Source organism: Rutilus rutilus, assembly GCF_951802725.1.
Source record: "Rutilus rutilus genome assembly, chromosome: 5".
NCBI lineage: Eukaryota > Metazoa > Chordata > Actinopteri > Cypriniformes > Leuciscidae > Rutilus > Rutilus rutilus.
Window position 1 is genome coordinate 7,330,978 of NC_140213.1, and position 27,527 is coordinate 7,358,504.

General features: G+C 37.4%; 1 protein-coding gene across 5 annotated transcripts in view; it reads right to left on the reverse strand.

Moving 5' to 3' along the window:
* Positions 1-27,527, reverse strand: part of nectin1b (nectin cell adhesion molecule 1b) — a 253,867-nt gene that overhangs the window by 124,365 nt on the left and 101,975 nt on the right. Inside the window, exon 6 of one of the 5 annotated variants that reach the window (XM_084408891.1) lies at positions 19,036-23,094. The exons of the other annotated variants lie outside the window; for them this stretch is intronic. Coding sequence (XP_084265017.1) covers positions 22,589-23,094 — 506 coding nt within the window. The 3' untranslated portion in view covers positions 19,036-22,588. Of the gene's footprint in view, positions 1-19,035; positions 23,095-27,527 lie in introns of those variants that run through there. 5 annotated transcript variants of the gene reach the window in all.

Genomic DNA, 27,527 nt, shown 5'->3' on the forward strand with positions numbered 1-27,527 from the left:
ATAGGAGACCATAAGTCTGAGTGGACATCCATGACATGCGGAGTCCCTCAAGGATCAATTCTTGCACCACTCCTGTTCAACCTGTATATGCTCCCAATGAGCCAAATAATGAGAAAGAACCAAATTGCTTACCACAGCTATGCAGACGACACACAGATCTACTTAGCCCTTTTGCCTAACGATTACAGCCCCGTTGACTCCCTGTGCCAATGCATTGATGAAGTCAACAGTTGGATGTGTCAAAACTTTCTTCAGTTAAACAAAGACAAAACTGAAGTCATTGCGTTTGGAAACAAAGATGAAGTTCTCAAGGTGAACACATACCTTCACTCTAGGGGTCAAACAACTAAAAATCAAGTCAGGAATCTTGGTGTGACACTAGAGTCAGACCTTAGTTTCAGTAGTCATGTCAAAGCAATAACTAAATCAGCATACTATCATCTGAAAAATATTGCAAGAATTAGATGCTTTGTTTCCAGACAAGACTTAGAGAAACTTGTTCATGCTCTCATCACCAGCAGGGTGGATTATTGTAATGGACTCCTCACTGGCCTTCCCAAAAAGACCATAAGACAGTTGCAGCTCATACAGAATGCTGCCACCAGGATTCTGAGCAGAACCAGAAAATATGAACATATCACACCAGTCCTCAGGTCTTTACACTGGCTCCCAGATAGATTTAGGATTGATTTTAAAGTATTATTACTGGTATATAAATCATTAATTGGCCTAGGACCTCAATACATTGCAGATATGCTCACTGAATATAAACCCAACAGATCACTCAGATCATTAGGATAATATCAGCTAGAAATACCAAGGGTTCACTCTAAGCATGGCGAGTCCGCTTTTAGCTATTATGCCAGCCGCAGCTGGAACCAGCTTCCAGAGGAGATCAGACGTGCTCCTACTGTAGTCACATTCAAATCCAGACTCAAAACACATCTGTTTAACTATGCATTTACTGAATGAGCACTGTGCCAATGTTCGTCCGACTGTTTGTACTGTATTTTATTTTGTATTCTTCTAAACTGTTTTAATTATTCTTATTTCTTTTTATTATTTTAATTTCTTCTATGTAAAGCACTTTGAATTGCCATTGTGTATGAAATGTGCTATATAAATAAACTTGCCTTGCCTATCTATCTATCTATCTATCTATCTATCTATCTATCTATCTATCTATCTATCTATCTATCTATCTATCTATCTATCTATCTATCTATCTATCTATCTATCTATCTATCTATCTGTTTGTTATGGCATTTACTATTTATATTTTAAAAACTAAACACTTTGTAGCTATTTATAACCCATAAACTATCATCTAGCGCTTGACATGCCAGTCAGTCCTGTTTAAGTGGCTGCAATGTGGACAAGACTTCATGCCAGAGGTCAAAAGTGTGGTGGCATGGGACTAGTAATACTCTTAGTGGAAAACAATTAGTATACATACAAATCCAGCTATAAGCCTGCTAGCACACATGCATAGCATTAGCCCTTGATCTTAGTGCAAAGGTGTGTTAGGACATGCAGAGCTTAGTTAGAAGGGAACAAGGAGGTCTAGAGTCTGTTTGCTGTGTTTAACATGGCATGTTAACACACATGCCTGTCCTCTGGCAGCGTGCCCCGCTCTGCCATCGCCTCCTACGGCTTGTGTTTATCGTAATAAAGAACAGCAGAGATGAAGCCAAAAATCTTTCTGCAGCAAGGAAAAATACATTCAAATAGGTTTTTATCACCTCCGACTTCCAAAGTTTGACATACAGTACATTATAGGTATTTCCTACAACAGTAATTAAAAAAACATAAAACAGGCACATGAAATGAAGGGGAGGAAGGATAAAGAGATAATCAAAGCCAGTCAAAACAGAAATAAAGACAACAAAAGGCGTAACAAGATACATAGCGACCTTTAACCCCTTCTTCTATTGTTTAACTCACCTTTAAGTTAAAAGCCGAGCTCAACATTCCTTTAACAAGAGCGGCATTTGTCTTGTGTCACTTACAGATCCGAACAACACAGTCTGGAGACCGGATCTCCATTCACTGATGGACACTAACTATTGTACTCAAGACATGCATGAAAATAGGTGGCTTTTAGCTAGCTCGGTTTATCCTTTAAAGCGGCTAAAAACAAATATATCCTTTTCCCTTTGTTGTCAGAGTTAAGAGCCACAACAGGTCAAAATCCTCATAAATCACCAGAAACACATATTCTCCTGTTTAAGGTCTTTTTGGGTTTATCAAGGTCTAAGCTAAAAAGCCGCTATCTGTTTTGTTATTCTCTGCGCTCTCCCTCGCCCAGGGACTCCATTTAGAGGTTTCCTGACTGCTTTTATTTGTGCAGCGTAGCCTGGAAAAATACAACCCTGGAGGGATTCTGATCAGACCATGTCAACTTAATACAATCGTAATCCACAAAGAGGAAACATATTCTCTGACTCGACACATAAGAGTTCCAGAAGGAAATCTGGAACGTGAATATTGCTCCATGCAGATGTTTCAAAGTCTGTCTACACTATTGAACACATGTCTGCATGTTACATTGTCTCATACACTCATACAACTGTATTCATTTAACAGCGTCGTGGTCATTGAGGTTAAATTACACTGTATTATGTAATTCATTAGTTTAGGGTCCAATTCTCACTATTAACTAGTTGCTTATTAGCATGCATATTACTATGATATTGGTTTGTTCGTACGTATAAAGCACATATTAATGCCTTATTCTGCATACATCCCAATACCTAAACTTAACAACTACCTTACTAACTATTAATAAGCAGTAATTAGGAGTTTATTGAGGCAAAAGTCGTAGTTAGTAGTTAGTTAATAGTGAGAATTGGACCCTAATCTAAAGTGTAACCAATATGATTTTTTTTTTTTTTCTGAAGAAAATGATGATGGTTGGTAGGACTGGGCGATATGGCGAAGGAAATGCTTTCCACGTGTTTGCTAGACCTCAAGAATGAATGGAAACATAACTTGAATAAGCTACCATTTAATTTAGGGCTCCATAATTATATATATTTTTTTTTTCAAAGTTCTGTTTTCCTTTTTTTTTTTTTTTTTCAGTTTTATGATTTAATACAGATGTGTCATCAGAACTAATGTCTAATTAAATTAATTAATAATACAACAAACAACATTATATTGTTATTTAATTGTCAAGTTAGGTGCTGCACAGCAGAACTAGATGGATGAAAAATATATTGGTTTTATGGTATTTGTTCAATTAAAGGTATACTACTACTACTACTACTACTACTACTAATAATAATGATGATGATAATAATAACCTGATCATCTAGATGTAAGCTAAGTATTAAAAAAAAAATATATTATCGATATTGTGGATTTATTTATTTATTTATTTATTAGTATACACATTAGATGTGATGGTTATATATAACTCTTATTCATAATTTAATTTGACAGAAATAACAAAAAATCATGTATTGTTAATTTTCACTTTAAACATAGTTTTGATTGAAATACATTACATAGGGCCTACTGTCTGGCGGTTGAATATTCACATATGGGGTGGGAGAATTCACATGTAAAAAAAAAAAATAAAAAAAATGCATTAGCCGTTGTTGTTGTTATTATTATTATGGGTCTCCCACTGGTCAGACAAAGTAGTTCTGGATTAGCTCTGCCTCAAATTAACAACATATCAGAACGCTCTAACACAGAGAACAATGCTTAGAAAGCACCACAGTGAGCCACAGTGTTTCCACTCTTCACAAAGTCAAACTATGACTAAATTGAAGTTGTCTCTGGGCATTAAACAGACAGGAGAAACAATTTGCACTGACAATACATTTAATTAGCCTGCATACCGTGTGCATGAGCTCTATGATAAACATTGTTTATATTTTGCTGTTCTACCACAGTTAATAATGCAGTATGTACTGAGCGTCCCTGAGCTCCCTGGGAACAAAGGGACCGGAGTCTGTCAGGGCTGAAGTTTGTTTGCATTTTGCAGGAATCAGCACAGAAGGGCAGCTTGGCAAATCCATGCTAGTAACTTAATCAGTATCGTGGGCTTGTTGACTCTGCAGGTGAAGTGGAGAGGTTAGACCCTGTCAGCAGTAACTTCACTCACTACATGCACCACCATGCCTACCAATATCTGACTGATGTCAGGCAGGCCAGGAGCAACGGTAAACATGTATTGGTACAAAAAAAGAAAAGGGGTTGTGGACAAAGATGTGTTTTTAAGGCAAATAGCCTCACCGTTTCCACAGGTTTGCATCATGGGTGCAATATACAAGAAAAAAATATGATTGAGAACAATTCTACCATCTGACTCATGTCCAAACTGTGTTCCAGAACACTTTTCTGGACAATATAAATCTCCAGGCCTTGTCTAAAATCCCATGACATACCTTCCTTCCTTCCTTTTACAGGTCCTGGAAAGGTAATACAGTACCTACTGTTAAAAGAGCCGTGCGTAGCTGGACAGAATGTTCTAGTAACTTACTGTTACCTCCATTTGTGAACATATTGCAATTCACTACATTATAAATTATCACGGTAACGTTGCACGGCACTTGAACATATACAAACAAAGTCCAAAAATACAACAGAAAGACATCTGGAGCTCAGCTGCGAGAACCAAATCTCTCTCTCCATAGTTTCAAGGTGTAATGCGGGTAATGTTGAACGCTTGCTCGTTTAAAAGTGAGCTTTTTAAACACTTAAACATTTAACATTTAAACAAGGTTTCTGTGTGATCCAGAGGCATGCATAACAGATCAGCTGAACAGATCGCCAAACATAAATGTTTTAATGTATTTTGTGTAGAAACAAACATCAGTGACTTCACTTTATGTTTTGGAAAAAGTCCATGTGTATCCTTGAGAGCTGGTTCTTACATTTAAAAGTTAAAACAGTAAAACAAGCAAATAATGTGTGAAACACAACAAACAAAAAAGTTTGAAACAGGTACAGTATATGTTTTATAGCACTAACAGATTGTTCGAATAAGCTGTGCATGAAATGTTTTGGCAAAGCTATATGGGTTTCTAAGAATGAGAAAATTCATATTTTGCTTAAAATCTTGAACCTTAGAAACAGTGTGTAGCCTATTAAGCTTGGTTTGCTGTATGTTTCCAGTCAAAATAATTGAATATATTAAGGAGTTTTTATGGACATCAGTTCCTGTTTGGAAATCCAAACGAAATGTCTTGCCAATACATGTAGCATCATGAAAGGGCAATTTATGAGGTTGCTAGGGTAGTGAAACAAAAAGTGTACATAAACTGTGAAAATAATGAAAGCAAACAAAGGACATAAAGTGTATGACAGTCTCCCAAATCTCATGATATGCTTATTCCAACTGGAAATCTGTATATACCCACAAGATCAGACTCTTTTCCATCTGCTTTGGCACGTAGATGGAGCCAGTCAAAAAAGTTTGGTCTTTTAGAAAAGAAAGAGCAGTGATGGGGAACGTTATGTAATGTAATGTGTTACAACACTGCTTTACTCCCTAAAAAATAACTAATTGCGTTACTTAGTTACTTTTTATAGAAAGTAACGTGTTAATTTACTTGTGTGTAATTTTTTCTCACCTGGGCTGGGCTTACTTGCTTTTTTTTTTTTTTTTTTATAACAAAAATGTAAACCACTTTTTAAACAATAGTGAAATGAAAATGCAAATTCACGCATGTACAGTAGAGGTCAAACAAACCTTTCAGCTGTGCTACCATTGTGGATCGCAGACTAGGACACAGAAGAAGAAAGTTCATCACTCTTGCACAGCAATAATAATAATAAAAAAAGAAACACAAATGTGATGTTTATCTAAAGTCCCTTTTGCTTATTAAATTGGATCATTGCATGTTAGCAGCAAAGACATTGGTTAATAAAGTGATATTAAATACATAAAGAACATTTGCGTGTTTAACTCTTTCCCCGCCAAAAGTTGCCAGCCACCGGCAGCGTTTTTGACCATTTTCACAAACTTTTAAATGGCCCCCAGAATATTTTGTTGAATATGAATATTTGAATATATCAAAAGAAAGAACAGAGCCTCTGCTTTTAAAAAGGTCCATCCCAAAAACATTAGTGGCCATAAGCAGATGTGCTTTTGTACGAAAACTCACAACTGAGGCTACGTTTACACGACAACGATATACTAAAAAGTGAAACGTTTTTTACTTTTCGCTTTTCGCGTACAGATGACAACAATGTCAAAACTATCCCGTTCACACGGATTAACGCAAACGATTAAAAACGCTGTATTATGCACTGATGTCACTTTGTAAAGAAAAATTGTGCGCCTACAGACTGAACACGTAATATGCATGCGCATGACATCATCACATTTCACATTCACATTTTTTTTCTTTTTTTTTTCAAACCCGGTTTCAAAAGTTAGTGTTTTCAGGCCAGATTGTACGAATTCATTTGAATTAGCCACCAATTCGCCAAAATGTAAAACAGTTACAATTGCAATAAGAGTGTGTTGGGCTTTCAGTTTTATGGACAATAACAAAGAAATGAGCAGAATGTCTACATCCACAAGGGTGTGTTTGAATCTTGTTTGAAGCTATCTTTTATTTTTATGCAATCGTTTGTAACTTTAATAGTGCATAAATGTTTAAAACCAGCAATTAACCCGGCAACAGTTGAATGTGTATCTTGCGTGCGTATTTAAGGTCTGGTACTATAAATCATACAGCATATACTGACAGACAGCTGCTTTTGACATAAATACTCAAAATATTGTGTTGGAGAGAGACTTCTTTTATGTTTGTTATTTATATTGTACAGTTTTGTTTCTGCTTGCTAAGTAAAAGGCATAGAAGTAAGAAAAACAAATACTACAGTCTCAAGAGTCTTAACACAAAGGCATACCGACATGTGAAGAACCAGAAAATATCTCTCTCTCGCATACACACTTACTTAAATCTCTCAAAAACTGACACACTTTAGAGACTTCTTGTTTGAATCCCCAGTCTACCCAGAATGCTCTAGCAGAACAGAGGCGTCAGCGGTTCCACAGAGGTTCTGGTTATTGAGTTCTTCTTTCTAAGCTGGCAACCTTTAACAGAATAGTAATGTCCAGCTCTTAATGTGATGCTACTGAAGCACTGATTGGATGGGCATGGTGGCTCACGTTCATTTCAAAGATGCCAACCAATTAATTCGAGACTTGATCCATTTGTTTGCTCAGCAGCTCATTTACAGAGCTGTAAGTGAGATGCAAATAAACACACAACTAAGAGGTGGTGATCTGATGATAACAATAATGATGGTGCACAAGGCAAACACATACTCAATTAAACCCTTTCAAATCTACATTTATACAAAATTGATAAGCTTCTATGTAAGCTACCAAAGAGATTAAATTGTTCAATTTGAGGGCATATCTCTACTCACAACAAAGCACATATTAAATAGATTGTAATATGTTTGCTTGAGCAAAATCATGCGTTTACTAGGTTTAGGTTGTGGTTGCCATGCAGTATGTGATTGCTAGGGTGTTGTAGATGGTTGCTGGGGCATTTATATGAAGTTTCTAGGGTTTGTGATTTCTAGGGTGTATAGTGGGTGGTTAGAGCATTTTGGGTGTTTGCCAGGATGCTGCTATGTGGTTGCTATTCTTGTAACGGATGGTTGTCGGATGATTGTGATGCAGTTTCTACAGTTTTCCAGGTGAATGAAAGGGTAATTATATATGGTTGCTATGGTGTAGCTGGTGGTGGGCAGGACATTTCTACAGTATGTGATTGCTAGGGTGTTGTACAGTAGATGGTTGCTAGGGCATGTATATGCAGTGTTAGGGTGTTATGGGTGGTTGCCAGGGCATTGTCACGCAGTTGTTAGGGTATTCCAGGTGGTTTACAAGATGTTGCTATGTGGTTGCTATAGCATGTAGCGGGTGGTTTCCGGGTCATTATGATGCTGTTGCTACAGTTTTCCAGGTAAATAAAAGGATAATTATATGTGGTTTCTATGGTGTAGCTGGTTGTAGCCAGGACGTTTCTACAGTGTGTGATTGCTAGGGTGTTGTAGATGGTTGCTAGGGCATTTAAATGCAGTGTTAGGGTGTAGTGGGTGGTTGCCAGGGTATTGCTGGAGTTCCTATGGTTTTGCAGGTGGTTGGCACGGTGTTGATATGCAGTTGCTAGGCTGTGGTGGGTTGCCAGAGCATTGTGATGCAATTTCCAGCACAATGCTATGCGATTGCAAGGGAGTAGTGGGTTGGTGTCAGAACATTGCTATGTGGTTGCTAGGATGTTGCGGGTGATTGCCAGGGTGTTGAAATGCAGTTGTGATTTGTTGCCAGAGCGTTGCAATGTAGTTTCCAGCATGATGCTATGCAATTGCTAGAGAGTAGTGGGTGTTTGCCAGGACATTGCTATGTGGTTGCTATGGAGTTGTAGGTAGTTAACAGGGTATTGCAATGTAGTTTCTAGAGTTTTGCTATGTGATTGCTACGGTGTAGTGGGTGGTTGCCAGGGCATTTATCTGTGAGTGTTAGGGTGTAACGGGTGGTTGTCAGGGTATTGATATACAGCTGTTAGTGCATTTTGGGTGGTTGACAGGGTATTGGTATGTGGTTGTGAGGGTGTAGGCAGTGGTTGTCAGAATGTTGGTTGCAGAATATAGGCCTACAGTGGGGAGAACAAGTATTTGATACACAGCCGATTTTGCAGGTTTTCCTACTTACAAAGCATGTAGAGGTCTGTAATTTGTATTATAGGTACACTCCAACTGTGAGAGACGGAATCTAAAACAAAAATCCAGAAAATCACATTGTATGATTTTTAAATAATTAATTTGCATTTTATTGCATGACTTAAGTATTTGATCACCTACCAACCAGTAAGAATTCCTGGACCTGTTAGTTTTTCTTTAAGAAGCAAAAATTAAAAGAAAAATTAAGAGACCTGTTAGTTTTTCTTTAAGAAGCCCTCCTGTTCTCCACTCATTACCTGTATTAACTGCACCTGTTTGAACTCGTTACCTGTATAAAAGACACCTGTCCACACACTCAATCAAACAGACTCCAACCTCTCCACAATGGCCAAGACCAGAGAGCTGTGTAAGGACATCAGGGATAAAATTGTAGACCTGCACAAAGCTGGGATGGGCTACAGGACAATAGGCAAGCAGCTTGGTGAGAAGGCAACAACTGTTGGCGCAATTATTCGAAAATGGAAGAAGTTCAAGATGACAGTCAATCTCCCTCGGTCTGGGGCACCATGCAAGATCTCACCTTGTGGGGCATCAATGATCATGAGGAAGATGAGGGATCAGCCCAGAACTACACGGCAGGACCTGGTCAATGACCTGAAGAGAGCTGGGACCACAGTCTCAAAGAAAACCATTAGTAACACACTACGCCGTCATGGATTAAAATCCTGCAGCGCACGCAAGGTCCCCCTGCTCAAGCCAGCGCATGTCCAGGCCCGTCTGAAGTTTGCCAATGACCATCTGGATGATCCAGAGGAGGAATGGGAGAAGGTCATGTGGTCTGATGAGACAAAAATAGAGCTTTTTGGTTTAAACTCCACTCGCCGTGTTTGGAGGAAGAAGAAGGATGAGTACAACCCCAAGAACACCCTCCCAACAGTGAAGCATGGAGGTGGAAACATCATTATTTGGGATGCTTTTCTGCAAAGGGGACAGGACGACTGCACCGTATTGAGGGGAGGATGGATGGGGCCATGTATCGCGAGATCTTGGCCAACAACCTCCTTCCCTCAGTAAGAGCATTGAAGATGGGTCGTGGCTGGGTCTTCCAGCATGACAACAACCCGAAACACACAGCCAGGGCAACTAAGGAGTGGCTCCGTAAGAAGCATCTCAAGGTCCTGAAGTGGCCTAGCCAGTCTCCAGACCTGAACCCAATAGAAAATCTTTGGAGGGAGCTGAAAGTCCGTATTGCCCAGCAACAGCCCCGAAACCTGAAGGATCTGGAGAAGGTCTGTATGGAGGACTGGGCCAAAATCCCTGCTGCAGTGTGTGCAAACATGGTCAATAACTACAGGAAACGTATGATCTCTGTAATTGTAAACAAAGGTTTCTGTACCAAATATTAATTTCTGCTTTTCTGATGTATCAAATACTTATGTCATGCAAAAAATGAAAATTAATTACTTCTGAGTACCTATGATAAAAATTACAGACTTCTACATGCTTTGTAAGTGGGAAAATCGGCAAAATCGGCAGTGTATCAAATACTTGTTCTCCCCACTGTAGGTTGTAGCAGGTGGTTGCCAGGTCATTACAATGCAGTTACTAGGGTTTCGCTGGTAAATAAAAGGGTATGTATGTGGTTCAATGGTGTTGCAGGTGTTGCCAGGGAATTGGCATGCAGTCATTAGGGTATTGTGGGATTTTTATGAGTTTGCTTGGGCAAAACTGTCTGACCATGCCAAGGCATTGATATGCGGGTTCTAGGGTGTAGCAGGTGGTTGCCAGGGTATTGGTAAATAGTTGTTCGGGCATTTTGGGTGGTTGCAAGGGTATTGGTATCTGGTTGCTATGGTGTAGCCAGTGGTTGCCAGGATACTGCTATGTGGTTGCTTTAAGTGGTAGCAGGTCGTTGCCGGGTCATTCTGATGCAGTATCTACAGTTTTTTGGGTGAAAAAAAGGGTATCTTTTATGTGATTACTCTGGTGTTGTTGGTGGTTGCCAGGGCAATGCCATGCAGTTGTTAGGGTATTGCAGGTGGTTTACAGGGCATTGGAATGTTGTTGCTAGGGTGTAGCCAGTGGTAGCCAGGATGCAGCTATTTAGTTGCTAGGTTATTGAAGGTGATGGCCAGGCCATTTATACGCCGTTGCTAGGGTGCTGTAGATGGTTACCAGGGCATTTATATGAAGTTTCTAGTGTGTTGCAGGTGGTTGCCAGGGCATTGCTTCACATTTGAATCCTCTAGTTGCAAGTAAAAAAAAAAAAAAATCAGCTAGCAACTCAAAATACATATGATCACTGTTAAATGGTGATGTAAGGGGTTTGCTGAAATGCCTAACTCTAAGTATATAGTAATAGTGATGTTCACCATAACAGGCACTACTAATAAAATATGTTCCTGACTCTACAGGAGAAAGCTGAAACGTACACTCAGTTTTTGAGTGGGCAAGCTAATTCCTGTCTGTATTTATCACGCTAGACCAAAGCTTTTCAATGAATGAAAACAACTGACATGAAACATGATATGGCCTGCTGATTAGATAAACAAAATATATGTTTCTTGGATTCATGGTGAGATGCATGTGCAAGCATGTTGCCTAACTATTTATGTACTAAGGATCTGAATACATATTCTAACAAAGCAGATACTTAAAAAAAAAAAAAAAATCATACATGTAAATTAAGGATTTTATAAAAGTATATGATTATAACAGTACACTTTTAAAGTTACAGTCGCCACAATTAAGTTATTGAAATGAGCTCCTTAGATTGTTTTTGTGGATAAGTTCTACACTGTAAATCTTTTACAAAACAAAGAAGTACAGCATGTGCTATGCCAATACTGTATGTCTGAAAATATGCTTTTCTGATTGACATTTAATTGGTAATCTCTGGGGAATACAACAAACTACTAAACCTGTCATGAAGAATGGCTGTTCTGATGTGTTTGCAAAGGGCACTAGTTGTTCTCGTTTTATTTTGAATGTCCTGGTTTTGCACGCTGGCTCGCTTTCATGCTTTCAGCTCTCTTCTCTTTCTCAGTTCATGAAGGATAAAAGCATTGTTCTTCATAGATACATTTTTAAATCTGAGAGAGTAATACAAAAAAAAAATTCTACAGTATTTGTTTAGAATATATATATAAAAAAAAAAGACTTTTGTTGGAATATTTGTTGACACTGGTACTATAAAGAAACCTTCGATGTTTGTGAGACTGTGAAGATTTTGTTTGACGTTAACTTGTATGAAGACAAAGGACTACTTTTTGTCTTATGGTTGGAGAACAGTGTATTCATTGTAAATAATTGTTTTTACTTTTTTTAATGAAACACATTTCATTTTCATTTAAATCAGCATAAATTAAAAGCATTACAACAAATACAAGAATTACTTCACAATAGAATTTTTCTTCACTTTTTATAATTATTATATTCTATTTATTTTCTTCACTTTATATAATTATTATATTCTATTTATCTGTTTGTTTGTATGGTAAACATTTGGTCAAATTAAGTAGCACAATACAAATGTTTAGGCTGAATATAGTTTCTTATTTTTTCCTCCTGAGTCATATAATGTCCTTGACAGGTTTCATGAGATTAATGCATTTCATCTAGTCACTTCTCCAGTTTCTTTCTTCCACTTGTTTGATAATACAAAACATGCCAGTCAATCACAGTTAGTTTTAATGTGGGATCACATTTTTGTGATTCATTTACAATCTTTAAACATCATACTGAGTTAATCAACGGAAAGATAAAAATATCAGTCATTTAGGTGAATACTGTACTAAATACTGTATGTTTTTGCAGCGGCATCGGTTATTCAGCAACAAAGTATTATAGTAATAGGAATTACCAATTGCATATCTTTATATCTTATGCAGCTTTTCTGGTTTCATTTATCTGTTTTAAGATACAGTTATTTGTTTAGAAACAAACTAAATACTGATAGTGGAGTTTTTACACCACTGTGATCTTAGTCATGTTAAGGGTGTTGCTTCAGCAAAGGCATTGTGGTTTTTAGATATATGAAACTACATGCCCGAGTAATAAGCAAGTTTCATAACATTATTTTTTTTTCCTACCTGGTACATTATGGAAATATCTCAATTTGTCTCTACATGAAACATTGCATACAGGGAGTTAATATTTCTGCATAATCCATGTAGGCTGAGAATCTGAGTGGACTGTGGATCAAATATGATTCTCTTTAGCTGCATGTTTAATGTAAAAGTCTCTCTCTCTCTCTCTCTCTCTCTCTCTCTCTCTCTCTCTATATATATATATATATATATATATATATATATATATATATATATATATATATTTTATGCGAGTTAGGTATGACAGCATGTGTACATGCGAAGATGACTATACACTCGCTTCACAGGAAGAAGCAAATAACGCAGAAAGCTATCAGAGAATGACCAGATTTACGGCTTCATAATGTCATTTGACTTTTTGTAATGAAACACTTCTTGGTTTTGCTGCCAAAAAAAAAAAAAAAAAAAAAAAAGTCTGTAAGTGCAAACCTCTAAGCAGAAGCCAGATTAATGAGACTCTTCTTGGCTTAAGTTGAGAAGTGCCTCTGATGATAGTCTGCCACAATGATTACAAATTAATAATTACAAAATTGTGTGATATTTGGCACCTTTCATAATAGGGCACTTTTTATCTTTCCCTTTTTCTTTTTCATCAAATGTTCAGTGATGTGTCAACCTCATAATGGTGGGAATATTAAATGAGCTGTTTTTGATTTTGCTGGTTTTGTTTTAATTTTATATGCAACTCTTATTTATCTTTTATTTATTTTTACAACTCCATATTTTAAACATGTCTAAATACAGTTTACGCACATATTTGCATGTGTGGTTCAGGTATACCCTACGATATGGAGACCAAACGTCCCAAAAAAGATGGCAATATCCGAAATGCTTGTCGGGACATTTTTTGGTCCCTATATGAGGAAAACAGCTTATAAATCATACTAAGTTACTAAGTATAAACACATACTTTTTTATGTAAATAGACATAGACATTCACTTCTCGCGAGAATCAGCAAGATAATTTTCTCTCTTCTGCTGAAGATTTAGAAGAAGAATATGATGTACATAAATGTATTTACACAGCAAGAAGTAAATATCTTGCTGTATCAGTGCAAATTAAATTTGTGAAGTTAGTTTATAGTTTATAGTTTATAATCTATAATCTATAATCTATATATATATATATACTGTATATATATATATATATATAATCATCGCTAAAAGCAAGACACTTTTGTATTTTAAAATATTTTACTACGTATAGTGACCTTTTAATTTGGAGCAAGAGAAACTGGGGGAGTGGCTTAATTTAGTCAGAGATGTGTCACTTTGCTCAGAGTTGATTGGACCAATTTCGGTTTGAAATCTCTTACCCAGAACATAGCCATGGAGCGTAAGTTACTATGACGATGAACACCGATAAAAGCCAAACCACTTTCATGTGCCTAAAACCCAGGGTTGGCACAAACTAAACTGAAACACACATGACCATCCACCTAAACTGGCTTCATGGTATAGGCACCAGAATAGATAATCGAGTGATAGATTTAACCTAAATGAATCTTTCTCTCGATAGGGTCTTGTTAGGTGAGGGTTGTTGATTTGACTATATTATTAGACAATATTATTAATTTTTAATCATTTTGTCTTATACATTTATCTGATTTTTGTTTGATTATTTGTTTAGTACTTTTTTCTTACAATGTTTTTGATCATTTTGTTTTATCATTTTGTCTTACAGCAACTTTGTCTGATTATTTGATCTTTTTTTTTGTTTTTGTTTTTCCTGGGAATGACTCTAGTCGTTTTATCTGATCGTTTGATAATTCTGACTTACAATAAGTTTGTTTTATCATTGTGTTCAATAATTTTTGTCCTAAAATAACTTTATTATTTGATTTGAACATGTGTCTGATCATTTGTTTGATTATTTTGTTTTACAATAACTTTGCAAAAGTTTTTTTTGTTTGATCGTGTCAATAACTTTGTCTGATCATTTGATTATGTTTTTTCTTACAATAACTTTGTCTAATCTTTTTATTTGATAACTTGTTCTAAAAATAACTTTGCATGATCCTTTTGTCTTACAATAACTTCGATCATTTTGTCTGACTGTATGTTTTATTTGTTTGATAATGTAGTCTTACAATAACTGTCAGTCAAGAAGACCCTGAGGTGGAGATAAGAGTACATAAAAAAGAAAAAGCTTTAAAAATGTCATGGATCACCAAAGTGGTATTGGAGTCAAGTGACTCCGAATACATAAATAAATAATTGTATTATTATATTGACAAAATTATAACTTTTATAAACGTATAACTTTATTGTTTGCTCTGGTGTATTCGTTTATCATTAATACATATATATATACAGTATGCGCCTGAAACCGGTCTTATCATAAACTGTCAGCTAAACAAACAGTAGAGAGCACAGAGTACAGGATGTGTTCACTGTGTACATATTGTGAACCCGGTTAAACTGAAATCATAAAAGTAAAACACATGCATGCCATTTGGACAATCATGAAAATTCAAAAGCGCTCTAATTTCACCTGTCATTTATATAGAAATATTATTATTACATTATTATATTTAATATCTGTACGCTGACTATGATGTGCAGTGAATAACAACTTCAATTTTGGTATGTCCCTCTCAACAAACAAACAAACAAACACAAAAACTTTGAAATGACACGAGGGTGGGTAAATATTTTCTGGATGACCTGTATCTCAAAAATAATATCAAATTCACAGTCTTATGACCCTGGCTTTGCCGTTCATGGGAGAGTTTTCATGTAGCCAAATTCTCTTTCCCTGCACTGCTGAGTGACAGCATGGACGCTCGCTCTGGAGGGAATGAGGCTGATTCCATATCATTTAGGCTTATCACGAGTGAATATGCTTTCAAAGGCCCGTGGGGCTACAAAGAGAGCTTTGAGGAGACGGACAGGGACAGCTGCTCTCCAGGAACCCTGGCAAGCAAGTCTGCACTCTCCTGTTCCCATCTGCGAATGCTCTTTCAGGGGTGGCTCAACTGATCAAGGGCTGAATTTAAAAGCACTGGATGATGGAAAAGTAATTGCCCTCGCTGTGAAAATAGACCATGCATGTTGTATCACTTATTCACAGTGAATAAAGATTTTTTTTTTTTTTTTTTTTTTTTTTGTGATTTCTAAGTGAAAAAAAAGTGAATAATTTGCCTTGCTCAATAGAACTATCGCTTTGCACAGTAGGGAGTCCTCATCCAGCTGTTGCTACTATTGGGTTTTGGAGCTTACAGCTGCATTTCTATTGAACACAGACAGTTTTTATATTTATATTATACATTTGACAGACAAAAGCTTTTAAAAGCTGTGTCAAATGCAAGAAGCCATTTATGAAAGATAATGTGAGAAACTAATGTGAGACTAATTTAACTCAGTGTGATCTAATGCACACTCATCAGTATTCATACATAAGATGGGCAATATAACATATAATTTCAACATATTGAGAAAATCTAAAACAAAAACCTTTCTTGCGATAAACGACCGATATTGCTGGACTGTCGCAGGTGACCAAATTCAATACGCAACCCTTAAGCGGCACAATAATGGAAGACAATAATGGAGAAATTTCTCAAGAAGAAATAACTGAATAATTTCGGCAGGGATTTTTAATCACAATAGTATTTGCAATAAACAATGAATTGTTTATTCTGCTTATTATTAATAACAAATGTTACTGTTTATTTTAAATGTTTGTATTTTTAAAGGTACACTATGTAACTTGTGGCCCTCTAGCGAATAAAAAACGAAACTGCATTTTGCGGAAGAACATTTTCAGTTTTGGATGTGCTTCGGTTCTGTATGACTGTGCGGATGAATATGTTTATCCTACTGCTCATAACACATTCACTAGTCTTAAGATATTTAACCAGTTTACATGGAAAGGATCTCCAACTGACTAGCTGAAGACATTACTGTAGCTATCTCCATTAATAGACATGGTACTTCCATAAAAATAAATTCCAGCACAGCGCTACAACAACAGATAATGCTTTATAATGAACTCTGTTAGAGAGCTACGTACATATGGCAATTTATCTGTTCAATAAAATACCTTACTCACCTGTTGAGTAATAAAAGCACCATCTCAGCTCTCGCCATCTCCGAAAAGCCAAGCCAATGTAGATTCATGTTTTATTTCGAGCTCTGTAGTGTTCTCTTTTTGCCAGCAGACTCTCCTCTGTTTAAAACAGGTGATTCCCTGGAGGTTGGAGATTTAGCTGGCTCATGTTAATCTTTCTCACACTTTGTGATAACTAACCTATGCCACTCCAACACCATATACATGTTAAGTGTGAAGTAGCAAGAGCAACTTTTCTCTATTTACTATGACGAGACACGCAGAGGTGAGTGACGTATGCGCGCAATTTACCACGGAAAACATCCAGCTAGGTCTAAAACAGGGGTCTCCAACACGTCGCTCGCGAGCTGCCAGTAGCTCGTGGCCTGATTGGAGGTTGCTCGCCCAGGGGCCGTTCACATATCGCGTCTTTTGCGTGCTCGAGTTCGTTATTTCAAATGCAGGCACTCATAATTGAAGCGACGCACTCATTTTTTCCAGGCGCAGCGAGCCGAGATGAAAAGATCTCAACTTTTCAGAATGACGCAAGCGCACTGCAGGTCATGTGACAAGAACCAACCAATCAGCTACAGCAAGCGTTTTTCGGTGGTGGAAATCCATTAGCTACTAAAACTTCTTTGTCGTTGTTGAGAGCGCAGTGCATGGTTGCATAGCAACGCCAGACGCCACGGGAAAATCGGACCGAATTTTACTATTAATAATAAAAGATAATCTAATGTGCATTGTAAATGTCAGTAATGTATCTTTTTTTGACTCATTCTTTTTTATGAAAATGATTTATAGGCTGAAATATGTGAGGTTTATCTTTTTATAAAACCGTTTTTGTCAAAACTTTATTTTAACTTGTACATGTTAGTAGATAACATGTTGCAAGGCACTCCTTTAAAATCTGGCCATCATTTTTAATGTTATTATTTTAATGATTATGTAAAAAGAAAGTGCATATTGATGCTAATTATATTTGTTATTTGCTGGTTTTCGACATAAAACTTGGTGAATCGATTTCATTGTGTAGTATTAATACTTTTTAAACAGGATTCTGTGATAACCGTGCTCATTTTGGTCACTATAATCATGCAATGAAATTGTCATGCCATTTCATATCTAGTTATGATCAACTATGATCAACTAAAATGGCTATAATTATAATTATGTGTTTTTACAGTATACTATGCAAAGTACAATTTTATATAAAACATTTTCTTTTCTCTGACATTTAAGACATATATAGGCCTACAAAGACTCTTTTAGGTCTAAAACAGTTTGGATGGTTGTTCATATGAGAGTTATGAGACATTATTTTAGAGATTTAAGTATTGTGTTACATGAGTAGCTCTCGGCCACTTTCATTTTTAAAAAGTAGCTCTCAAATGAAAAAAGGTTGGAGACCCCTGGTCTAAAATATAAACACTAATATGCTTACCATAGCGATTCAGGGTAAGACAAAAACACATTTTGAAGAAGGATTGATGATGTTGATTCATGTAAATTTAGTTCATTCTGAACAAGAAAAAGTTACATAGTGTACCTCTAATCATATTGTTTTTGATCCCTTATGTGGTCACTCTAACACACAGCCTCTCGTGACTTATTGCTTTATAATCAATATTTTCCGTATGAGCACATTATCACAAGTACATTGCATAGTTATTATTTTTGCAGTTTTAGTACACAGTTTGTTACTTTTCACATGCCACTTTATAATTAAGCAAACTAAACTAACCCTGATTCATAATCCCTATTGTTTCAGTATTCATTCTTTGTTTATTCTGTATAGTGCGTATTGTTTACAGTGCTCACATTCTGTAAGTTACACTGCAGACGTATATTGACTGGAATGACAATAAACTTGACTTGTTTTGATACTGATGAGATCATGTTATATTATGAATCAAGTTAACAGAAAAAATATATATTTTTATATAAAAAATTGTGTCTACACACACACACACCACACCACACATATATACATACATATAGTGTATATATATATATATATATATATATAGATAGATAGATAGATAGATAGATAGATAGATAGATAGATAGATAGATAGATAGATACATTAAAATTAATTAAAATTACATTTCTAGATTCAATACTATGACAATATCTATAACGTGACAATAAAACACAGTTGCATAATTGTGAAGTGTTAAGAGAAGATAACAAATAAAAGCATCTTTGAACATTGAAATCATTTAATGTTTTAAAGCAAATACAGTTTACTTCACTGGGTCAACACATGTGAACAATATATATATTTTTTCGTATCATTACCGACCTCAGCAGACATACATTCACACGGCTGCATGAAGACAAGATCTTTCTTTATGTTTTAGTTTTTTTGTTTGTTTGTTTGTTTGTTTTGTTGCAGTTATGTACAAAGTCATTGTAACGCATCAGCCCCACATCTCTATACACACCCCTTTAACATATCAAAACCTATCTACCCAAGTCAATGTCAAAGTAGATTTATGGCAATAAGCTATACATCTCCAGCCGCCTGAGCGGTCTAATTTGTTTTCTAGTTCAGTTTGCAGTCAACGTCCAGACTTGAAACTCCACCATTTCGGTTCCCCCTACATACAGTAAACCCAGCTATAGTTTCCAAGGTACATTATTTACAGTGGAATGTCAAGCTTTGAAGTGGGCAGTTAGAAAGACATGAGAATCTGGAATGAAAAATCTAAAATCTGTATATCTAAAGAAAATGAGGAACGTAAAAAAGCAATATTTTGTCTGTAGGACAATATTTAAAAAAAGTTTTTTTTTCTTTTTTTCTTAGTACGCCCATGCTATTTAATGTTGCTAGAAGCCTCAACATCAACTTATACTCCAGATAAACTACTCTATTAAAGAAAAGGAAACAACAAAGCAAAAATGCAGCTAATATGGGTCATGAAAATTAATTGTAGTCAATTGAAATCTCTTATTTTAGATTTAAAGCCAAAATCGCTTTTGGTGGATGGGTAACTTGTGCTTAGCTTTAGAAAAAAGAAAAAAAAAAAGATCCCTTAAATTGACAAAACCCTGGGAGCATGTTGTCAATGAAAGAATGAAAGAGAAATGAAAGTGATATGAACATAACTACCTATAAAATTAACTACTGAATACATTTCTGTAACAAAAACTTGTGCTTTAGCTGAAGTGATGCCAGTCTCTTTAATGACGGCCATGATTACGCAGCAGGTTTCCAGTTGTGAGCTGGTTAACAAAGTGCTGACAGACCAGCGATGTGCTGCTTTTTTGTATTTTGTCATGTCACATGAAGCAGAGACAATATTTCTATTTATGAGGGTTTAAAAAACCTGGTAAAAAATACAGCTTCTATAATACTTGAAGTCCAGGCGATGCGCTCTCCACCACGCTGGCCAACTTGTGTAGATTCATATCTTTATCGTGTCAATGTCGTAAAAAATGTACAAGTGAGGGCAGACAAGACACAATAACTCTAAAAAATAAAACAATATGTACAGGAATCAGATCTAAATAAAGACAAAACCTTACATCTCACACGTCATAGGCACTGCAATTTGTATAACGCTGCACATTGACCTTACTAAGCTAAAATACAAGGTTTGCTAAGCAACAAATGTACAGTTATTCATCATGTGGTCCGTTTTAGGTCAAATCAAGATGTCCATGGGTCGACCAATAAGGTTTTTATTCATATGTAGCTTAGATGTTAGCATATTTCGGCTTTCCTCGTGGTTTGGACCATAAAGAATCTGCGGCTGCAAGTTCTAGTTTGTTTACTATGTCTATTCTTTTGATAATGGCTTCATCCACCAAAAGGAGTGTGGTACCCCATCAGATTCTTTGCCGACCTGCTCATGGCCGATAATTCTTTAGTAAATGGCGTTCATCTGGAGTTTCCTCCATTTACAGGTCCTCCTGGATTGTCTATGATTACAGCGGTTCAGCATCCTAATCTCTCATCTTGTACAGAGTCCCGTTTAAGGCAGGCAAGAGAATTAAATATTTCATGGGCAAGCCATGATAAATTCCACTAACGCGTTTTTATCTGTTGGGTGATATGGATGCAGTTAGGGAGGATATTTGTCTCTAGGAAATACAATCCTTTAGTGGAAAACTGCCACTAAACACCAAATCCTGATTCAAAAAAGTGAGACAAAAGGCTGGACCAAACAAAGAGTGACTAAAAAAAAGACACACATGCATTAAAAATGCTTGTACATTTCGCAGCCAAACAGGTATGTCAACGGCCATTTTATTTATTTAAATACATACTAATTTGTAGCCAACAGGTCTGCTCCCTATAGAGGATCAGGAAGGATTTGGAAAGGATTCCTGGCTTTGCAGCAGATCCTGTGGTTTCAAAGATCCAGCGGTACATAACAAGCCTGTCTGTGATGCCCAGTTGCTGCCATGTTTACCTCTGATTTCACTTTGGCTTGAGACTTTTCCGCAATTTCATTCCCATGACCCATGCCTTTACCGCTACCTGCTCTCGAAAAAAAAAAAAGTTCTTCCGTCAAAAGGCTCTAAATGGTGGTTGACACAAAAATCCCCTGTGGAACTAAACATTACCGTTGAACCTGTTCATATTTACAAGATCTTGAATTGAACATTTTGACCACTCCACATCACCAACTCTATATAACAAACACCCTGTCTTTATAACAACACCACATTACACAGGATTATCCTTTTGCGTCTTAAGGGTTTCAGAGGAAATGGATTTTGGAAAGCATCACTATGAAAACACTACATGTGATGGCACATCCGAGGTGGATCTATGGATGGAGACTGACTAAGACTGGCATGGAGATTGAGGAGGAGGGGGTGTAGTATATCTGTCTAGGCCCCGTTCTGCATGCTGGACTGCAGTGAGCATATGACTAACGCTGCAGATGTGTTCCTCAGCTCTCAGCATAGCCGGGTCTTAAAATAAATACTGTTTTTGGAGAGCAGTCAGAACCCACATGCTTTTTTTTCCCCCATTGGATTGTACGCTTTCAGGCTATGCCACATTTTCGGATCTCGTTTGTTAGTTCTGGACCTACATTTAGGGTCCTTCAAGATGTTCCTTTAAGAACTGCACAATTATGATGTTTCCATTAAACGCAACAGTGTTAATGTGACCTTTGACCTTATAATGACATGTTTGGGCAAGAATAATTATTCTACTATTTAGTTCCACATTTTTAGGTAACCAGCATTCCATATAAAAAGCAAGACTATATAAAAATGAACAAAACTATTCATGTAAAAGCAATGGTAATATGCTAATGAGATTTTAAAAAGACAAACAAATAAAAAAATAATCGTACATCCAGTGTAAGACTTTCACAACATGATAAGCAATATACCCCTTTCCAAAACAGTTACAGTCTCTTTTTATACATTTAATACATTTATAATAACAACAAAATGAGACAAAAAGGATAATACACTGTAATATTTTCAAGCGACCTGCCTGTCCAGCCTTAATGGATGTCGATTGGCATCGGTCAGTGAGAAAACTTCTTGTTGTCGTAGCAGGTTCATCTAAAAGCATGTGGATGTGCAATGGATGATGACGTGTTGATGCCGCAAGCTATTTTTCTACAGCTGTTTTCGATGGACTCTGATGGGGGCGGAGGTTACTGGGTCAGGGGTGGGATGTGCAGATAAGGATAAACACATTGAGGGAGGGTTCTAGTGATGGAGGTGGGTGTGGTCGGATGCAGGAGAGGGCAAAAGGTCGTTGATCTTTTTTCCTTGACGTTGCATGCCACTCTACACGTACCACTCTTTCTTTGAAATAACAGAGCCGTCGGTTTGGGAGACCATGTCGTCGGCGATCTCGGGCTCGGGGTCGTACTGGAAGGCGAGGGTCCGTTCGTCGTAATCACGACTTTCGCCTTCATCTACGGTGAAATAGGGTCTCTTCAAATCCTCAGAGTTGCCGTCGAAATCTCGATCGCCGCCCTCGAAACCGCCGGGCCCGCTAATTTGAGCCGGCTTCTTTTCATCGTCCGAGTCGTCGGGGTACTGCAGGTTCTTGGGCATCGGAGGATGGGCGGGCACGCCACCGGCCTTGCTGTATCCATTCCCGAACACGTGTTTTTTGGTGCTGTAGTCACCCTTAAAGGTGCGCTGGCGACGCCGCAGGAAGAAGACGAGCAGCGCGATGGCAGCCGCCAGCAGGGCCACCCCACCAACCGCACCGCCGATGGCAATGCCGGAACTATGCTGCTCCAATGGGATCTCACGGCCTTCGCTAGTCGGGAAGTTAGGGAATTCTGGGTAGGAAAACACAGATGGAAGGGGAGAGTGTGTCAGTGCTCAGGTGGGAAGGAAGTGCATTTGTGCAGGTGCTCATTTTTGATGAGGAAAGGAATAAAGGGGTAGGAGAAACAAAAGGGAAGACAGGAAGGAGCCCCCGCCCCATAACCACCAACCCACCCACTCCTACAAAACCAACCCATTAGGACGGCTTCACATAGAAAAGCAAGAGCTGAATGTTCACTCAAATCATGCATTTTATGGAAAGAACCCAAGAACAAACACCCAAACCATTTTGAATGAAACAATAACGAACACAAGTCTTGAATCTTCGGGCGCCTATACACTAGAGCAGGGGTTTCCATTTGGCATGCTTTTAACAAACCTACATTTATTTTTGTTCATATGTTTTTGTTTATTGGTTGCACCACATGACTTTGGTTTCACATACAAAAGTTGGAAGGTACGACTCAATTGGATTGGCTACATTTAAATAACTTACAACCCATTCTATCTCCCAAGGTGTCAAAACCTGAAGCATGGAAATGCACCTTGTGCATCACTATTAAGACTCTAAAGGTATCCATAGGCATTACTATATTGACAGTAGGAAATCTATGGCTTTCATTTCTTTGCATGAATTTGTACAAGTAGAAATCATTATTGTGGCAGTTTAAATTGAAAATCATATCCTAACACGCCATAATAAAATTATACCCCAATATATAATTTCATGACAATAAATTTCCCATGCCCTTCACGTCTGTTAACTGACATCAAAGGTTTCTTATTGAAAGCAATGGAGTTCCAAGTTTGTCAATACAGCAACCACTTGGGTTACATTTAACATAATTAATAACGGCACTTAAACCATAATTTGATGCCTTGGGAGTGAGAATGGATTGAATATTAACCCGCCACTCAAGTCTCATTGATGTTGCAGTAAAGGTTAACATTTTCCTCAACTTTAGGTTGCTTTACTCTTGCAAAATCTTCTTGTTGTTGGTTTTTTTCCTCTATGTCCTTGCTACACACAATCCCTATTGAAATCAATGGATTTGAAGTATTCTCTGACATAGCGTAAACTCTAGTACATAGGCGTCCTTGATCATTTATGTTATTCACTGTAGCACTTTAATCGGTCTGGAAGTAAAACTTGTGTTAAAAGTAACAATTAGCACCAATAACAATAGACTAGACAGCTCTTTAAATCTGATTGACTTCAATAATTATGATTCAACATAAGAAGAAGGTTGCTTGCATTTGACGCTCTTGACCTTGCCTTTGTTATTCTCTTAAACCATTCATGAAATACATTTATTTCCTTTTTACTAAATGATTTAAAGCACGGATGAAAAGTCCTAATGCTGCAGGTGAAAGGCAAACCAAGCACTACTGCTTTCGAATGTTAATAGCGTCTTTTTAATCAGTGATGTGGTTTTTATAGTCATGCTGGAACATAAATCCCCTGCAAGGCTACTGTACATAGTTACAGCTGACATACTGTTTGCGGTTTTGTTTTCAAAGCACATAAAAGTCATGCATCCAACAGAAAGCAAGTGACACAGCATGTAATAAGCCCATGCAAAAAGTCAGTAAGCCATTTCTTAAAAATACCCAAAGCACTGCGATTTGCAAACAGCAATTAGAGTTGGAGAAGAAATTCAAACACGCTCACACACATACACAAAACTGAGACGCACAACTTTTTCAGCATCGGATCATTCACAATTGCTGGATTAACAGCTTATACGCTTACATGTGGTTTCTGAAGACTTTTCTTTGTGCGCCACTCCTTGTAAACATAACCAAACAGCTCCAAACGTTACATCAGGTCAGTGCAAAAATCTACCAGCACTCAAATATAACAAGCAACACACCTGAAGGATTCAAAAATCTCTTTGAATTGAGGTGCAATGTGACAAAACAAGAAGTATCTTGAAATATCTTCCATGCTAAGCTTATTGAAACTATCAATACATTTTGTTTGGTCATTTCATTTCTATTTGCGTCACATGCAAAATCCCACTCCAAATCAGTACATTTGATTGGCAGTGATTGTCAATCTAACACAACAATGTAAGAAACTAAAACATCCAACAACGTCTTGTATCAGCTTCACCAAACAACCTTCAAATTTCCTTCACAGGTTGTGTTAACACAACAGTTGTGCATAGTTAGCAGCAGAATACAACTTCTGACAACAACGAAACAGTAGAAGCTAGACAGTCTGCGTCATATTTTCAGTTTGAAGTCTATGCCATTTACATGTGCCATTAAAAAGGTCAGCGGCTGCATTGTGAAGGTTTCCGACTGCCTTATGCGACAGTGACTTATTGAATATAGGCAGTAATAAGGTGGTCAGGGTGAGCTGCATCTGACATATTCCAGCTCCTTAATGAGCTTCCATTCTAGACCTAGCCGAGCACCGTCTGCTACCCACCACACATGCGGTGATGGTCAGATATTTCTCATTGACACGCTCAGACAGCTTGTGAAGGATTACGGTCATAAAAGGCAAAAACCTCTAGGGGTTCAATCCATCTCGTGCTTTAATCTAAGAATATAAAGTTAAATGCTAATAGGGGAGAGGAAAAGGCATAGCACACTTTCAGAAGATACACAAAGTGAACAAACGCAAACTTTTCTAGCTACACAAGCTCAATTTCATGAATTGTTGCACTTTGAAATATATGCAATTCATAACACAATGATAGTATGCTCATATTTGATGCAAATGACACAATAGCTTTAGCATACATTTTCTACTTCTTTGGTAAGACGTCTTTTTCAAGTTAACTCCTGTCATGACAGCAACAGTTTGAAGATAACCCTCGTAAGCAAGTTAGTCAAGTCAAGTCATGTTTATAGCAAGCTGTATAATGTCTGAAACCATAGTGGACGTTATCGAGTGCACTAATTCAATCCCATAATGCACCGCAATTACAGCTAGCCAATACCCATAATGCACTGTGAGAGTCGCGCGAGAGTGAACAGAAGATGGCGCCCACAGCTTTCCAAACTGCTGGTCCAATGTGGCTACAGTGTAATATCATACAGGTATAAATTCCTTTTTAATTGATTAGTAAATAGTTTGATTAATGTTTATACATAGTTGCCAGTTGCCATGACAGAGTTCAAGATAAATCTTTTCATTACCACTGGACCTTCAAACAATGATTAAATAGCAAGCAAAAGCGGCAGCCCTTCCGGCGCACTCAGTGTCCGAATTCGCTTACTCGTTTTTATTCGCTCACTCAAGTGAACTATATTAGTAGACAATTGTAGGGAATAGTGAATGAGGGTATGGGGGCAATTTAGGACACAGCCACAGTCCTTTTTTTATTATTTTTTTTAGCTAACTATATCGCCTCCTAGACTGTGGAGGATTGTTACCACTGCAATATGTTCCTGGCCAAACAATGACTTTGCTACTTTTGTAATTCACTATTAGGACAGAAGAAAGAGGAAAAACACACACCCTTGCTGAAACAAACCCCTGGTATAAGCTGGTATAAACTGGTTTTGCTGATTTCCCATCCTGATCAATCTAGCGTTCACATCATTTAACAAGTCTCCTAGCCAGGCCATGCCGGCAGCTGGCAGGTTCCCCCAAACCCCTCTAAAACCAGCAAACAAACCAGTCTCTCCAGACTGGGAGACCAGTTAACCACCAAAGGCTGGTTTAAACTGTTATTTCAGCATTGTCTTCACATATTTATTGCAGTGATTCTTTTTTTTTTACTTTTGTGTGTAGCGTAAATAGCTGCCTATCTTAGCCAGGACACTCCAGCAATTAAAAACAAAACAGTTTTAATCTCAAGGTTCCCTGGTTAAATAAAGGTCTAAGAATATAACGGGCATACAAATGATTTCATTTCCTGCTTTAACTTTATTAAACCATTATTTTAAATTCTCAAACACCCCTCATTAATGCTAATGACAAATGCTAACGCTAACAGGCTGCTGTTTCTAATATTGTGGGGTCAAGGGAACAATTTGACTTCTGAAGTCTTTCTCTCGAATTTAATTACTGTGACACTCCACGGCTAAAACCATTCAACCACAGGAACCCATTTATGTATAGTCTACCTCTCTCTCTGTCTCCATTTCTCCTTCCTCTGCTCTTTCTATGCTAGGTTTAGTCAGAGAGTGTCCACACTGTGGTTTGGCCGCTGTTGGTGCGACCACTCTCTCAGCTATCAGCTCTCAAGTATTAATCTGGCCTTTAATGGGATTAGATGAACTGGGGGCTTCATTATACAGAGAGAGAGAGAGAGAGAGAGAGAGAGAGAGAGAGAGAGAGAGAGAGAGAGAGAGAGAGAGAGAGAGAAATCCACAGGACTGGAAGAGTTGAAAGGACCAGTCTTCTTTCTCTAATTCCGTTCCTCTTTCCTTCAGTGCACCTTTCTGTCAGTCTCTCCTCAGCTCTCTTTCCATCACTCTAATT